The sequence below is a fragment of the Chaetura pelagica genome, unplaced genomic scaffold (assembly GCF_000747805.2).
Source record: "Chaetura pelagica isolate M959 unplaced genomic scaffold, ChaPel_1.0 scaffold527, whole genome shotgun sequence".
NCBI classification, from domain to species: Eukaryota; Metazoa; Chordata; class Aves; order Apodiformes; family Apodidae; genus Chaetura; species Chaetura pelagica.
Window position 1 is genome coordinate 117,941 of NW_009953915.1, and position 14,965 is coordinate 132,905.

At 50.8% G+C, this 14,965-nt stretch overlaps 1 protein-coding gene across 1 annotated transcript in view; it reads right to left on the reverse strand.

Moving 5' to 3' along the window:
* Window positions 1-11,150: 11,150 nt before the first annotated feature.
* The window catches only part of RYK (receptor-like tyrosine kinase), a 77,850-nt gene continuing 74,035 nt past the window's right edge, over window positions 11,151-14,965 (reverse strand). The window contains exons 14-15 of the mRNA XM_010001507.1: window positions 13,658-13,794; window positions 11,151-11,687 (exon numbers count right to left, since the gene is read on the reverse strand). Of these exons, the coding sequence (XP_009999809.1) occupies window positions 11,576-11,687; window positions 13,658-13,794 (249 nt within the window). The 3' untranslated portion in view covers window positions 11,151-11,575. The remainder of the gene's footprint in view (window positions 11,688-13,657; window positions 13,795-14,965) is intronic.

A 14,965-nucleotide genomic window follows, 5' to 3' on the forward strand; every position in this document is an offset into this window, starting at 1 on the left:
GGGTGGCCCCAGGGGAGCAGAACACACCAGGATCTGGGGATGTCCTGCTCCTGCCTTCCCCACAGGGCAGCCACAGGGCTGGAGAAGTTCTGGATCATCTTTGGGATGGAACAGAATCTTGGCTTTGATGGTTCAGCCTCGGCCAGAGGTGTGGCTGCATTTTTTTGGAGCTGGAGGAGGTTTTTGGCAGCTTCTTCGGGGAGCCACCCCTGGGGGCCCCTTCACCTCTACCAAAACCACACCACAACCAAACCAACCATCACAGGGAGGAACCAGGGGCCCACAAGAGCAGAAAGTGTTTACAACTCATCTGGCTCATTTGCATGGCTCAGTTGCAAAATCATTTACCCTGATGAAGCAAATCCCAAGGTGGGTGGGGTGTCCCCAGCCAAGCCCTGCAGAGGATTCCCAGGGGCAGGGAGAAGAATCAGAGAATGGTTTGAGTTGGAAGGGACCTTAAAGACCATCCAGATCCAACCCCCTGCATGGGCAGGGACACCTCCCACCAGCCCAGGCTGCTCCAAGCCCCATCCAACCTGCCCTTCAACACTGCCAGGGATGGGGCAGCCACAGCTTCCCTGGGCAACCTGGGCCAGGCTCTCACCACCCTCACACTCCACAGTTTCCCCCCCTCCAGCCCTCTCCCCCCATTATTTACCTTCAGCCACCACTTGGAGCCTCCTAAAGGTGGATTTCCCAAGGGAGCAGCTCAGAAAGGAGCTCCAAGCTTGTCCTGACAGCAGAAACACACCAAGGGGAGGGGCCCAGGATGAGCAGCCCCCAAGGACCAGCAGCATCTCCTGCAGGCAAGGAGAGACAGACACTTCTGAGGCTTCCCAATTGCCCCTTAGAGCTCCTGGGATGGCCATGGAAGTTTGCAGGGACCCAGGGACACAAACTGCTGAGCAAAGTGGGTGACCTGAATGAGCATCTCGTGGGGGGAAAGAAGGAAAACTTGAGGCTGAGAAATCAAAACATTCAAGACCCAAAATAAACAAGTCCCCATTATTAACCAACACTTAAAGCCACTTCCTCTGGTACCAAAAGATCACAGTGGTTTTTTGGGTCTTTTTGCAGCAACCATGTCCTGATTTCCTGTGCTGGTGCTGCCCAGGCCACCAGGACCACTCTGGAGGGTTTGAGCATTCCCAGGATCTGCTCCATGTGTGACTGGAAACCCTTTTCCTCCAACATGGAAAAATGAAAACTAACTTCAGGCTTTTGATGGCAGGGTGAAACTAAGTCATCTCCCCTAATGAGAGACCTTTTGCTTTCTGGATTTGGGTTCTTTATGGCTAGAAACTTGATGGAGAACCTTGATGACCTGTTCAGGTAAGGACAGGACTCCAGACCCTGGGATGTTTAAGGAAGTGGATTTGAAGAAATGCTGAAAAAAAAGAGAATAATTTGGCAGTTTTCTGCTCTGTAGCTTCCCTTCTGCTCGCTGCAGAGCTGGCCTGGGTGCTGTGGTGGGTTGTCATGGGCAGTGACACCAATTCACCAACTCTGGACTCTGTCCCTGGAGCAAGCTGACCACACCACATCAGGAGAGCCAGGAAAGCCTCAGGTCTCTGAGCCACAGAGACCTGCCAGGCACCAATGTCTGATGAAAGAACCATAGAATCCTGGCATGGGTTGGGTTGGAAGGGACCTTAAAGACCATCTAGCCCTAAGGACCCCCCTGCAAGTCCAAAGGGACTTTTAAAGTGGTCAACAGATGCTGCTCCTGGCTGAGGAACAAGGGGTGGGTTTGTGTCCAGGCCAGCACAGCCAGGATGGACACAAAGGAGGTGGTGTGAAGGTACCAGCTTTGGGCATGGTCCAGCCATGGACTTGTGGCCAGCACAGCTGGAGGGTCTGGGGTCTGCACCAGGCACAGGAGAAGCCACAACAGCTGCTGCACAGCATTGCCGAGCCACCAGCATCCAACCACCAAAGCTGGAGACCCATTTTCACTGATCCCAGCAGAGCAAAGGAAGGAACAGCTCCTGCTCCAGGGAGCTGAAGGAAAACACAAGCCTGACACCAATTTATGTCAGATGAACTTTGCCAGGACACAGGAACAGGCTGGAAAAGAAATGGCAACACTCGAGTTTCCTGCGACTCTGCAGCGTCTCATCAAGCCCTTGCCAAGAGGAAACACATCCATGGGAGGGACAGCAGCTCCAGGCACCCCTCCCACCCACCTTCTCCTTCCCAGGGCCCCAAAGTGCCCCTCTGGGATTCAGCTGAGCAGACACCCTGAGAAATGGGACAGGAATCCACTAAAAGCCAAACAGGGGAGTTTCATAAAACGTTCCGCTCCAGGAATCAGGGGTCCAGGGAGGAGATGAAGGCAACGAGGTTTCTGCTCCTTCAGTGGTTGCTGCATAGGGACAGAAAGCAGGGATTGTGCAGCCAGCCATGCAGGCTGGTGCCACTCTCAGAACACCACAAAAGAACATCTCAATTATTTTAATGAACCTCATTATTATTTTCCCCTTAAAGCTCACAGATGTCAAGATTAGAGAACCACGCCCAGGATGGCTCCTGCCACCCCAAGGAACAAAGGAGCTTTGGAAGAGTTCTGGGTTCCTCTAGACTGAGACAATATCCACAAGTCCCTTCTTGCAGCACCACTTCACGCTCTGCATGTGCAACCAAGGTCATGAAGTTGTTTATTGTTTTTTTGTTCAAGGTGGTTGGGGTTTGTTGGTTGCTTTTCAGCTTGTCTGGGAGTCGTGGGGCTGCTTTACAGGAGAGATAATTGGTGGAGATGAGATGGACTCGTGCTGAGAGCTTCATGGGGGGAAAAGGGCAACCCCAGTGCAGCTTTGCAACCAGGTGTTAGGAACAACTTCATTTATCCCTGAAGACTTAGTGAGCCCTCCAGTTCACCCAACATCAGAAGGACATGGAGCTGTTGGAGCAAGTCCAGAGGAGGCCAAAGAGATGATCAGAGGGCTGGAGCAGCTCTGTTCTGGAGCCAGGCTGGGAGAGTTGGGGTGTTCAGCCTGGAGAAGAGAAGGCTCCAGGGAGACCTTAGAGCACCTTCCAGTGCCTGAAGGGGCTCCAGGAAAGCTGGGGAGGGACTTGGGACAAGGGCAGGGAGGGAGAGGACAAGGGGGAAGGGATGAAAACTGGCAGAGGGGAGATTGAGGTGAGACATGAGGAGGGAATTGTGGAGTGTGAGGGTGGTGAGAGCCTGGCCCAGGTTGCCCAGGGAAGCTGTGGCTGCCCCATCCCTGGCAGTGTTGAAGGGCAGGTTGGATGGGGCTTGGAGCAGCCTGGGCTGGTGGGAGGTGTCCCTGCCCATGCAGGGGGTTGGATCTGGATGATCTTGAAGGTCCCTTCCAACCCAAACCATTCTATGTTGCTATGATTCTATGCAACTGAGGCTGGGATGTTCTGCAGAAAGGATCAGAGGATGGGAAAAGCAGACACATTTCATGTCACTGGTAGGGAAATCCCCAGTTTGCCACCCCAAGAACTGTGTGTGCACCTCTGGCCTCCTGGTCCTTGTAAAACAAGTGGCTTACAGGAGATTCCCCGAGCTCTTCCCACCAGAGAGGGGACTGTGCTCACAGCCTCCTCCAGCACAGCTGCCCCAGGAGATGAGAAGGCAGGTTTGGAGCAAGAAAGAACAAAAGAAGCAAAGAAAGAGATGGCTCCTCACCCAAGAGCTGCAGAGCTCCTTGCTGCAGGATGCTGGGGGTGCTGAACACCCCCAGGGTTTCCAGGGAGGACTGGCCAAGAGAAATTCATCTCCTAGGAGGCAGCAGCATCATTTGACTTGGAAAACCATCCAAGCTGGAAAGGGCTGGAGGATGCAGGAGGACTCAAAGTTCTGTCCTGCTCTTCCTCCTCTCCATGCATCTGCTTGGAGCAGGACCTGGGAGAAAATCAGGACCTTTGATCTTGCCCAGCACAGCTGCTCCAACCCCTTTAACCTGAGCACTCATTTTTAATCCACAAGGGAGGGAGGGAGGGTTGTATTTGGTGGGTCAGATCAACCCAAGGAGCAGAAAAAAAGGCTGAACTTCAGGAGTCACCCAAGAGAAGGATCAAACCTGTGATGGGGTCAGGCTGGAAAGGTGAATTTTGATCGTTGAGCTCTCCCAAAATAATTCCTTTGCCAAGACTCCTTGCTTATCCTGGTAGGGTTGATAAACACTTGCTCACTAAAGCGAAAGCAGAAAAGGCTGGTATTTCAGGGAAAGCACCTGAAAAAGTGAGCTCCCCCACTGGGAGGGTGGGAAGGATGGAGCCCAGCAGCCCCATTCCTGAGGGAAAGCCCAAAGGAATGCAGGAACATCCTGAATCTGGGGGGGCCACTGTCACCAGGGAAGGAGATGGCAGCTGCAGAGCTGGTCCTGGCCTAAGGGAGAGCACATCTTCAGATCTGTGGTGAAACTCCAGAATTCTCCAGAAACCAACAGTTCCTAAAAAGGTTTGAGTGTCCTTTTTAGTTGATGGTGGGGCCATAGCTGTTACTTTGTTAATCACATCCATTGTGGTGATCTGTGGTGTGTTCCACAAGGGCAGTTTGTTCTCACCCAGGGAAGTCCTGTTTCTAGGAAGAAGTGCTGACATGGCTCCCAAGAACTCCCTTCTCTGGCTAAGAGTCTTTGGAACTCAGGACTGAAAAGCCAAGACTCGAGCTGCGTGCACAAAGTTGGCACGAGGGGAGAGGAGAGAGGAAGGGAGAGAAGCTGGGGAGGAGCCAACACCATCCTGAGCTGCACTGGTACAGAGGAGTCAAGCACACATCACCACAAGATGCCCCCAGGCACAAGAACTCCCTGGAGAAACCCAAAAATTGGCTCTGACGTACAAGAAGGTTGTTTTTCCCAAGTGCTGAGCAGGGCTAAGATTCACAGCTCTTCCCAGAACCCACAGGCTTTTGTTGCAGCCCAGCAGTGCCAAAACAAAGCCAGGAACAGCCTCCTCAGAGGGGACCAAGATAGCTGATTTTAAAAGGACATGGCAGAAGGGAAGGGGGCTGGTCTGAAGTGCCCTGAAGTTGCACTTGTCCCCCAAGAACAAGGAGGGAATTGTGGAGTGTGAGGGTGGTGAGAGCCTGGCCCAGGTTGCCCAGGGAAGCTGTGGCTGCCCCATCCCTGGCAGTGTTGAAGGGCAGGTTGGATGGGGCTTGGAGCAACCTGGGCTGGTGGGAGGTGTCCCTGTCCATGGCAGGGGGTTGGATCTGGATGATCTTGAAGGTCCCTTCCAACCCAAACCTGTCTGGGATCCTATGAACAACGGCTACAAGCAGCTGGGGTTTCTGCTGGACAAACTGACACCTTTTTTTGCTGGAGGTGACCTTGATTCACAGCCAAGCTGCTGCCACCACACAAGCTCCAAATGGCATTTTCTGGGACCACCTGCCCCCATAATTCAGCACCATCCTGCCTGGAGAGAGGAGGAACAGGCAGGAAAACACTTTTACCAGCAGATTTCCCAATGGGTTTTAACCACCCCAGGGGGCTGGTTTAGGTCAATGGTCTCTGTCTCCTCAGCCCATTTCATAACCCACTCTTTTTGTTTTGGAGGCCAAATTTAGCAGGCAATTTCTGATGCCACCCCATGGAAGGGCCACTTGGAGATGCAATGCAGGTTTTTTCCTCCCCCCCCCCACCTTCCCAACAGCCCCAAAGGAGCTGTCAGCAATTCCCTCTTCCCAGGCTTGATTTCCACTCTGCTACAACCAAGGAACTGAGAACTCAGCCCGATTACAAAGCTGGGAACAACTCCCAGTTTTCTTGTTTTTTTCTCCTCTGCACCCAGGCCAGCACTTTTTGAGGGGGAAACCAAAGGCTGAAGAGTTTGAAGGACCTGATTCACGTGCCAGGAGGAGAGAGGAGCAGGGCAGCTCAATGAAGCCCCAGGTTAGCTCATGTTTCCCCCCCCTCTGCCCTTTTGCTCCCACCAGCCATGGGAGGTTCCTCCTGTTCCCCCTCCCCAAGTGCTGCTTCTTGGGAACCTGAACATTGCAACAGAGGGAACAGCTTGTCCATCAGCTGCCAGCACTTTGTCCCCTCTCAAAAATCTCTCTTGGAAAAAAACTGGAGTTTTAAAGTGAAACCCACACAATGTGATCTCCCTGAAACCCTCCCTTTGGCCTTTCCAGAGCAGATGTCACCCAGCTGAGCAGGGTGAAGCACCCAAAATGAGCTTGATGGGGGGTGGGGGGGGTGAGAAAGAGGGGTGCTGCTCACCAGAGCTGTGCTGCCCTCCCTGCCAGTCCTGCCTGTGCTTCCCAGCTCCTGCCTCCCAGTTCCCTGGCTCTTCCCTTCCTTGTGCTGCCACAGCCTGAACATCCCAGCTCTCCAGGCTCCTCCAGCAGCAACATCCCCACGGACCTGCCCCTGAACTTCAGGAGTATCTCCTGGGGGCTTTCATCTGCTGACAGGTAGGACTTGCCAGCTGAAAGAGGGCATTTCCAGCTTGGATTTTAACCCAGCATTCAATCCAGGACTGAAGTCCTTTAGGCAGAACCTCAGAGCCTGTTTCCCTTTGGGTGTCCTTTTGCTTTTTGCCTTCAACTGTTCTTTCCCAGTTCCCCTTTTCAACCTGAACTCCTGGTTTCCTGCGGGTTCTTTTGGTTGTGGCTTTTTTTTTTTTGTGGGTTCTTTTTGTTCCCTTCCTTTGCTCTCTTGCCCTTCCTGCCCCAGTGAGGACTTGCAGATCTCAGCATGCTTTGCTCACTGGGACAGAGCAGCTCTCCAGTCACTTTACTCAGCTCAACTGGTTTCTTTCTTGGGGGGTGTCCTGTCCAGATGCTCGTGCATCAAGAAGTCAAACTCCAAGCACCACATTTACCCCCCACAAAAGGGTGAAGCCTCCTGCCAGGTGATCTCACCTCGACATTCAACCATCTCACATCCTCCTGCTCTCATGCCCAATGTTCTCCCTCTTGCTGTCTCCCCATCTCCAGGGTTACTCCCAAGACCTCTGACATTGCTCCAGAGACAAATTTAGTCACCCACTTCCCCATCCCTCCAACCCCTGTTCCCATCAAACACAATTATTCAGTCTATTCTTCAGCATTTCCAGGGAAGAAGTTCCCAATGTCTGTCCCGTTTCTAGCACTGACAATTTGTTTATGTTCCCTCCATGACTCATCCCCAGAGCTTTCCCTGTCCATGGGTTCCTCCTCCTAGCTCAAAAAAACAAAGCCTGGAGGACAGTTTGATCTAAAGCCTCACCAGCTCAGCTCCATTCTGGTGGAGGGCAAGGGACAAGAGGCTTGGAGAAGCCAGGAATGTTCTCAGGAGAAGCCAGGAGTGTTCTCAGCAGGGTTAGACAGAGGCAGCCTGGACAGAGATGGGGGACACAGGAGGCCTGGGCAGCCCTAAGCAAGACCTCGAGGACCTCCAAGCCTGGAGACAGCTTTTACATGTTAGTTACAGCACTTGATTTGCACCCTGCACCAGGTTTCTCTGCACAGGGAAGCTGTGGCTGCCCCATCCCTGGCAGTGTTGAAGGGCAGGTTGGATGGGGCTTGGAGCAGCCTGGGCTGGTGGGAGGTGTCCCTGCCCATGCAGAGAGTTGGATCTACACGATTTTAAGGTCCCTTCCAACCCAAACCATTCTATGACTCTATGAATCAAAGCATGTTCCCTCCACCCCAAACACTCCCTCCCTGTAATGCAATTTCCATCTGCTCTTTGCTGGGCAGCACCCCAAAGAGAAGACACCTTCTCCACCCCCTCACCAGGGAGGCAGCTGCCATCACCAAGAGCATCACCACGAGTGGCTGCAGCCATGGCCTTGCCTGCTTGTGAGAACCTGGATGTGCAAGGGTGTCAAAGCCTCCCTCCCCCAGCAAGAGCACTGCAGGTTCCTGGTGGGCACTCTGGAAGCTCCCTGGCTCACACCTCCCAGCAGTTCTCAGCAGGTTCCCAACCTCAGGAGGTTCTTTTTCTTATTTTAATCAGATGGTTTTCTTTCTTTTGATGGCTTCTCAGTAAAATTCCTGTGCTGAGATCAGCCAGGACCCACCTGGCACCACCACCAAGAGGAATTCACTTGACACAGATTCCTTCAGCTGAGTTCACACAAACATTGACCACACACCATCCTCAGGTCACAGAGGATTTGTCCTACAAGTCACACTGCAAAAATACACCATGTGTGAAGCTAGAGAACACCCCAAGTGCTGCTTCCCAGCACAGCAGAGTGGGGCTGGCACAAGAAGCCTCCATGCACACCCACCTTCATTCATGGCAGGTGAGGGGTTTTGAGGAACAGCTCCAGGTAGTGTGTCTGGTTCTGGGGACTTCCAGAGGTAAGAATCTCAGAGCTGGCACCAGAGGATTTTGGGACTCCGCTGCAGAAGGTGGCTGAGTCCACCCCAGGCCCCACAGAGACAAATTTACCTGTGAGGAATGCACTGAAGCAACACCAGGCTGATGATGCACTTCACCAATCTTTTCACTTGGCGGTTTTTTCTGGTTGTTCTGTTTTGGTTTTTTTTCTTAATCCTCCTTTTCTTCTCCATGATTCATCACCACCAGCCACCACAAAAATGCTCAAAGCTCCAGAACCCTCCACAAATCTCACAGCCTCAGCAATATTGCCTCTTTCTTCTGAAGAGCCCAGTTGACTTGGAGCCCTTGCCATGCACGTAGCTTTCAGAGCCCACCACAGTTGTCTTTCCAGAGCAAATAGCTGAAAACCTTTTCAGAAATCCTAGAATCAAGGCTGTCGGAGACAAGCTTTGGCTTCAGGTGCCAAAGGCAAGCAAGAAAAAATAAATAATAATTGATACATTTCAATAAAATCATGTCACCTCTAGTAGAACCCAATGGCACCATCTTCACAGGCACCTCCTGTTGCCATCCCAGCTTCACCCTTTGCTGAAAACCTGGAGGCAGTGGCAGTGGGAAGGACAACCTGAGTGAGCATCAAGGCTGGCCAGGACAGCAAAGAAGAGTGTTCTGATCCTCCAAGGCATCTCTGGAGTTCCATGGAGCAGCCATTCTCTCAGCATTGCTTTCCAGAGGCCCTTCCCATCCTTTATGTAGCTCCTCCACAGCTCCCAACTCATCACTGTTGATGAACAACATCTTGCTCTCAACCTTCTCCTCTCTCACCATTTGTTTTCCCTCCATGATTTGATCCCCTCCTTCACTCTGAAGCTCTACTCCTTGAGAAGTCCTGCCAGCCAACCCCAACCTCAGGTTCCATGGAGCCTCATCACACCCTGCCCTCAACAATGCTCAACATCTCTTCCCTGTCACCTCTTCCAGCCTTTTTCTCCCAACATCACCCCCCTGGAAGCCACAATCCTCCCCGTTTCCTCCCTTTCCTGCTACCACAGCTTCTGAGTTGACACCTCTTTGGCTCAGGGAAGCTGTGGCTGCCCCATCCCTGGCAGTGTTGAAGGGCAGGTTGGATGGGGCTTGGAGCAACCTGGGCTGGTGGGAGGTGTCCCTGCCCATGAAGGGGGTGGGACTGGATGACTTTTGAGGTTCCTTCCAACCCAAACCAGTCTGTGATCCCATGACTTTCACCCTGGGCTGATTCCCAGTCTTAAGTCAATCTTACAGCCATGACCTCTGTAGATCCCACCACAACACAGGTGTGGATACCAAGAACACTGCCCCTAGTAGCTTTCAAAACCCAGTCCTTGTAAACAAGCAGTGACATTGTGTGGCTTTTCTGGGTCAGAAAACGAAGGGTCCACAGCAGCCCAGAGAACCAAAGCCCTTCTGCCACCCCCAACTCCATGACTCCAACTGAACGAAACTAGTTTCAGCTCATTCAAACATCATAACATGCCCAAACTTGGCCTGTGCTGGAGCCAGCAGGAACATTTTCTTCTAGGATAAAGAGAGGCTGAGTTCACTAGCCACAGGTAACACCAGAATACAGCTGAAAAAGCTTCTGCATTTTGAGGGACACTCCACTTTAGGCCAGCAATGCAAGCCTGAATCATGTTCTGCCTCACGTGCTACTAATTGGAAAGGGTTAATTTTCTTCAGCAAGGTGCAGAACTCTGGAAAGAACAAAAAGCTGCAGATCTGCATGACACAGCCAAAGCCAGCTGCTCCTACTTGCAGAGCAGAGGCTCCTCAAATGCTGGGATCCCTAGGGAGCCTGTCAGGACAATGCTCCCAACCAGGCAGTTGCACAAAGTCTCCAGGCTATGGGTGCTTTACTCTGCAGATGGTGTGAGACAAAAGGCAACTCTTCATGTGTCTCACTGTGCTGCAACCCTCCTCCTGTGCCACCACGCAGAGGATACAACCAAAGGGCACTTGGAGAACTGGAAGTTATTCTACAGGTAACTTTCTAATGTACAGAATATGGGAGCTCCTGAGGCTGGATCAATGGGTCACCACATGCTGTCCTGAAATACCTTTTTCAGTCCTCTCAGGCAATGTTCATCCCAAAACAATGTGGGTTGGAATGGGTGCTTGGGTTAAAGAAGGAAGCAGGACAACAAATGAAGTCTCAGGGACTAGTTCTGCAGAGCAGGAGGCAAGGAACCCCCCTTAGTACCAACTCCATCCCAACAACCACCACCCACCTGCAGGTTCAAGACACAGGGGAAGGTGAGGGACACAAGCTTTCACATTAGATGTAATAGAAAAACATTCTTTACTCTGCAAGTGTCTTTACAAATATATATTTATATATTTAAGCCCATTTCAGGCAAATAAAAGCCCATAAAAAAAACAACCAGTACCTTTTGGAACAAGAGAAACTGCAATCCAGAAGTCTGAGGTGAAAGACTCCCAACACAAGGGCTGCTTTGGCGCTTCTCTGAAGGCCTCTATTTAGCACTTAAAAACCACCTTAAACAAAAAATCACATCAGCATTTTATCTGCAAAGAGGGGGCAGCATTTTTTACCCCATCTTTACCACTCTGTATGAGGTAAACTGGAATCACTTTTACACAATCACTTGCTGCTTTTAGAAAGGGGAGATTGCATCCTGAAGACCAGCTTTTTCCAAGAAAATGTTTGTGAACGGGTTAAAAAAGAGAAGGTGAAGATGCTGCTTGTGGATCCAACCACAAGGTGCTGTTGTCTCAAAAATAGAAGAAGTTGATACTAAAAAAAACAGCTATTCCAGATACATAAAAGTACAAACACTAGAGCTGGTCAGAAAGATTCAGTTTCAACATCTTTAAACAGCAGAGAAACTTTGTGTGACTTTTGCGTTCATTTCCCTGTCCTCACTTTTCTACCAGTTCCATACACCCTTCCAAAAAAAAAAATAAAACAAAATAAAAATCAAACCACTTGTCTGTTGTAAGAGTGCAAAGTCCATCCCAACCTCGTGTTTTCAGTTCACTAGCACTACACTTGAAAAAAATCCTGATGGCAAAGAAAAAGGTCTCGATTGAACTTAGCAAAAGTGATATCTAGAAAATATTCAACATCAAGAGGTCTTACAAAAAAAAAAAACAAACACAATTTCAGACTACTAAAGCATTCTAAGGCACAGTGTTTTGGAAGAAGTGCTTTCTCCCTTTGGTGTTGCTTTATACACATCAGGTGTGTGAGTCCCCAGTGATGCATGGAGCTGCAGGTGGATGATGTGTCTTCTCCCAGTCAGTCAATCGAATCTTCTTCGGCAGTTTCAGACGTAGGCTCCCAGAGCTGCATGGAATTCAGTTAGACATTGCACCAGCTGCTGAAACTTGGGTCTTTCTTCAGGATCTAGGGCCCAACAGCAGGCCATCACAGCAAACCTGCAGGAGAAAGACAAATGGATGGGTTGAGGATGGAAGCCAGGTGATCACCACCCCTGCCTGCCAATGAAAAACAGCATTTGCTGCTGGAAAACCTGAACGGAGGGAGAAAAGGAACCCTGGGATCTTCTGTGTGTCAGGCACTGGAACAGGCTACTCAGAGAAGTCATGAAGTCACTACACCTAGATGTGTTTAGAAGCTGTGTAGATGTGGTGCTAAGGTGCTACAGGTGTGGTGCTAAGGGACATGGTTTAGCAGTGGTAGAGTTGGGTTAACAGTTGGATTGGATGATCTTAAAGGTCATTTCCAACCGAAGCGATTTTATGGTTCTGACACACAATGCTGAACAACCACCAGCAGAAGACAAGACGCCTGGAATGATCAATAAATATTTTGTAGCTGGAAGCTCTGGTTTGATTTAGGATACGAGTCGGATGCAATCCAGGATGAAGCAATATGTAGTTCATTGGAAATTGCTCAACTACCAGAAAAGCAGAGTCAGGAGTTCCCGGGGCAGGTTTACGGGAAGGGGACTTAGAAGAACCTGTGAGGCAGAAGGTGGGGCCTGAGCACGTGCCTTCTTCTGTCCCCTGAGGATATGAATAAACACCCCAAGAGCTGCCATTTAACTCCACCACACGTGGTACTTCTGTATAATTCTGCTGACAGACCTTCCCTCTACCTAATAAAATGAGTGGCTTCCTACACAGCAGCCCCACAAACACTCTTCTTCAACCTGGAGAAGAGAAGGCTCCAGGGAGACCTTAGAGCACCTTCCAGTGCCTGAAGGGGCTCCAGGAAAGCTGGGGAGGGACTTGGGACAAGGGCAGGGAGGGAGAGGACAAGGGGGAAGGGATGAAAACTGGCAGAGGGGAGATTGAGGTGAGACATGAGGAGGGAATTCTGGAGTGTGAGGGTGGTGAGAGCCTGGCCCAGGTTGCCCAGGGAAGCTGTGGCTGCCCCATCCCTGGCAGTGTTGAAGGGCAGGTTGGATGGGGCTTGGAGCAACCTGGGCTGGTGGGAGGTGTCCCTGCCCATGCAGGGGCTTGGATCCAGATGATCTTGAAGGTCCCTTCCAACCCAAACCACTCTATGATCCTATAATTCTATGAAACACTAAGCTGGAAGCTCCCAGTCCGTTCTCCCATCCTGCTGATTAACCTCATTTCTCCCATGTGTCAGAATAAGGGAAAAGAGCTGGGTCTGGATTCAGAGAAACTCAAGAACAACCAGAAAAAGCTTTTCATTTTAGCCTGAGTTCCTTGACATCAGTCACCAAAGCCACACAAATACTTATTCACCCTAAAAAGCAAAAGAAACAGGCAGGGAAAGGCAATGGGCAAGGGAGGTTCTTCTCCCCTTCTGTTCTGCCCTGGTGAGGCCTCATCTGGAATAGTGTGTCCAGTTCTGGGCTCCTCAGTTCCAGATGGACAAGGAGCTACTGGAGAGAGTCCATCCCAGGGCACTGAGATGCTGAAGGGGCTGGAGCATCTGCCTGTGAGGAAAGGCTGGGAGAGCTGGGGCTGCTCAGCTGAGAGAAAAGGAGGCTGAGGGGGGATCTGATCAGTGCTGATCAATATCTGCAGGGGGTGGCAGGAGGATGGGCCAGACTCTGCTCAGGGGTGTCCAGGGACAGGACAAGGGGCAATGGGCACAAACTGGAGCTCAGGAGGGTCAAGTTCAACATGAGGAAAAGCTTCGTGCCTGTGAGGGCGACAGAGCCCTGGGACAGGCTGCCCAGGGAGGCTGTGGAGTCTCCATCCCTGCAGACATTCCAGCCCCACCTGGATGTGTTCCTGTGGGATCTGCTCTAGGGGATCCTGCTCTGGCAGGGGACTGGGCTGGATGATCTCCAGAGGTCCCTTCTAACCCTGATGACTCCATGACTATGACTCTAGGGTGGCTCTTCCACTGCTGAAGCTGCTTACAAAGCAGACACCAGAGGCCCTCTCCAGCCCCAGACACTCACAGTTCATCAGGGCAGTTGATGGGCTGAGCTATTCGATAGCCATCCTTCAGGTAAGCAGCCATCTCAAAGGGGTCAATGTCCACATATGGAGTCTGTCCCAAAGTCATCAGCTCCCACAGCGTGACTCCGAAGGCCCACTGGAAGGAAAGGGTGCAGAGCATTAACACAGCAAGGCTGAATTTGGAGGGCTCCTCCAGAACTTCCACCAAATCAGCCATGAGTTGGACTACAGAGTGAGAAAGCTCCACATAGATTTTATATATATATACTTATATGTATCTCCAAGTTCACCACAACAACATTCCACCTTGAGCAGAGACAACGAAGAATCACACAACACGTGTCAAGAACTAAAATGAAAACCTTGAATGCCCTAACATGGAAGTGCTAAAAATTATGGATTGACTACACTTTTTGCAGCACAACATGTCAAACCACTTAGCAAACCTAAGGAACACTGAACACTCAACTCACTGTTAAACCTCAACCATTTTATGTCACATTTTACCCCGTCGAAACTCGACACCGAATTCCTGAAGAAAAGATCAATGAAATACAAAAGTCCAGACTGAAACCACTGGGTTTTTTAAAAATCTAAGTGTCTTTTGAACACACACTCAGGAGTAGGACTCAGGAGACAAAGAAAGGATTTCATGTAAGGAAACCTGACAGCTGGATCAGCATTCAACACCTCATCCAGCCAAGAGTAATTGCCAAAAAGAAGCTTAAGGTGATGAAAAAAAAATACCAATCAATCAACTCATGTGCAAGCACAAGTGAAATGATTTACAAGCTGGTTCAGGAGGCCCAAGAGACAAACACAGATGGTGCTGATACTGATGATTCACTGCTGCAGCTACAAATCCTGCAAACACCATGATCTATGAAAAAGGGGAAAAAATCTGTAAGGCTCCAAAAATCCTTGGTTTTCATTAAAAGAAACCTCAACCAAAGCCTCAAGGAAGGGAAGCTGGTATTGGGTACTTTTGGGAAGTGAAGAGCTGGAAAATGGCAAGGGCATGGAGAGGACCCTGCTCTGCATGTCCATCCATTAGCTGGGTGGGAAGGCAAAAAAGGACATCTTCAACACGGGTCAGCAATGTGAACTTGCAGCCCAGAAACCGTGTTGTGGGCTGTGTCACCAGCAGCGTGGGCAGCAGGAACAGGGAGGGGATTGTCCCCTCTGCTCTGCTCTCCTGAGACCCCACCTGGAGACCTGTGTCCAGCTCTGGAGCCCCCAACATAAGAAGGACATGGAGCTGTTGGAGACAGTCCAGAGGAGGCCATGGAGATGATCAGGGGGCTGGA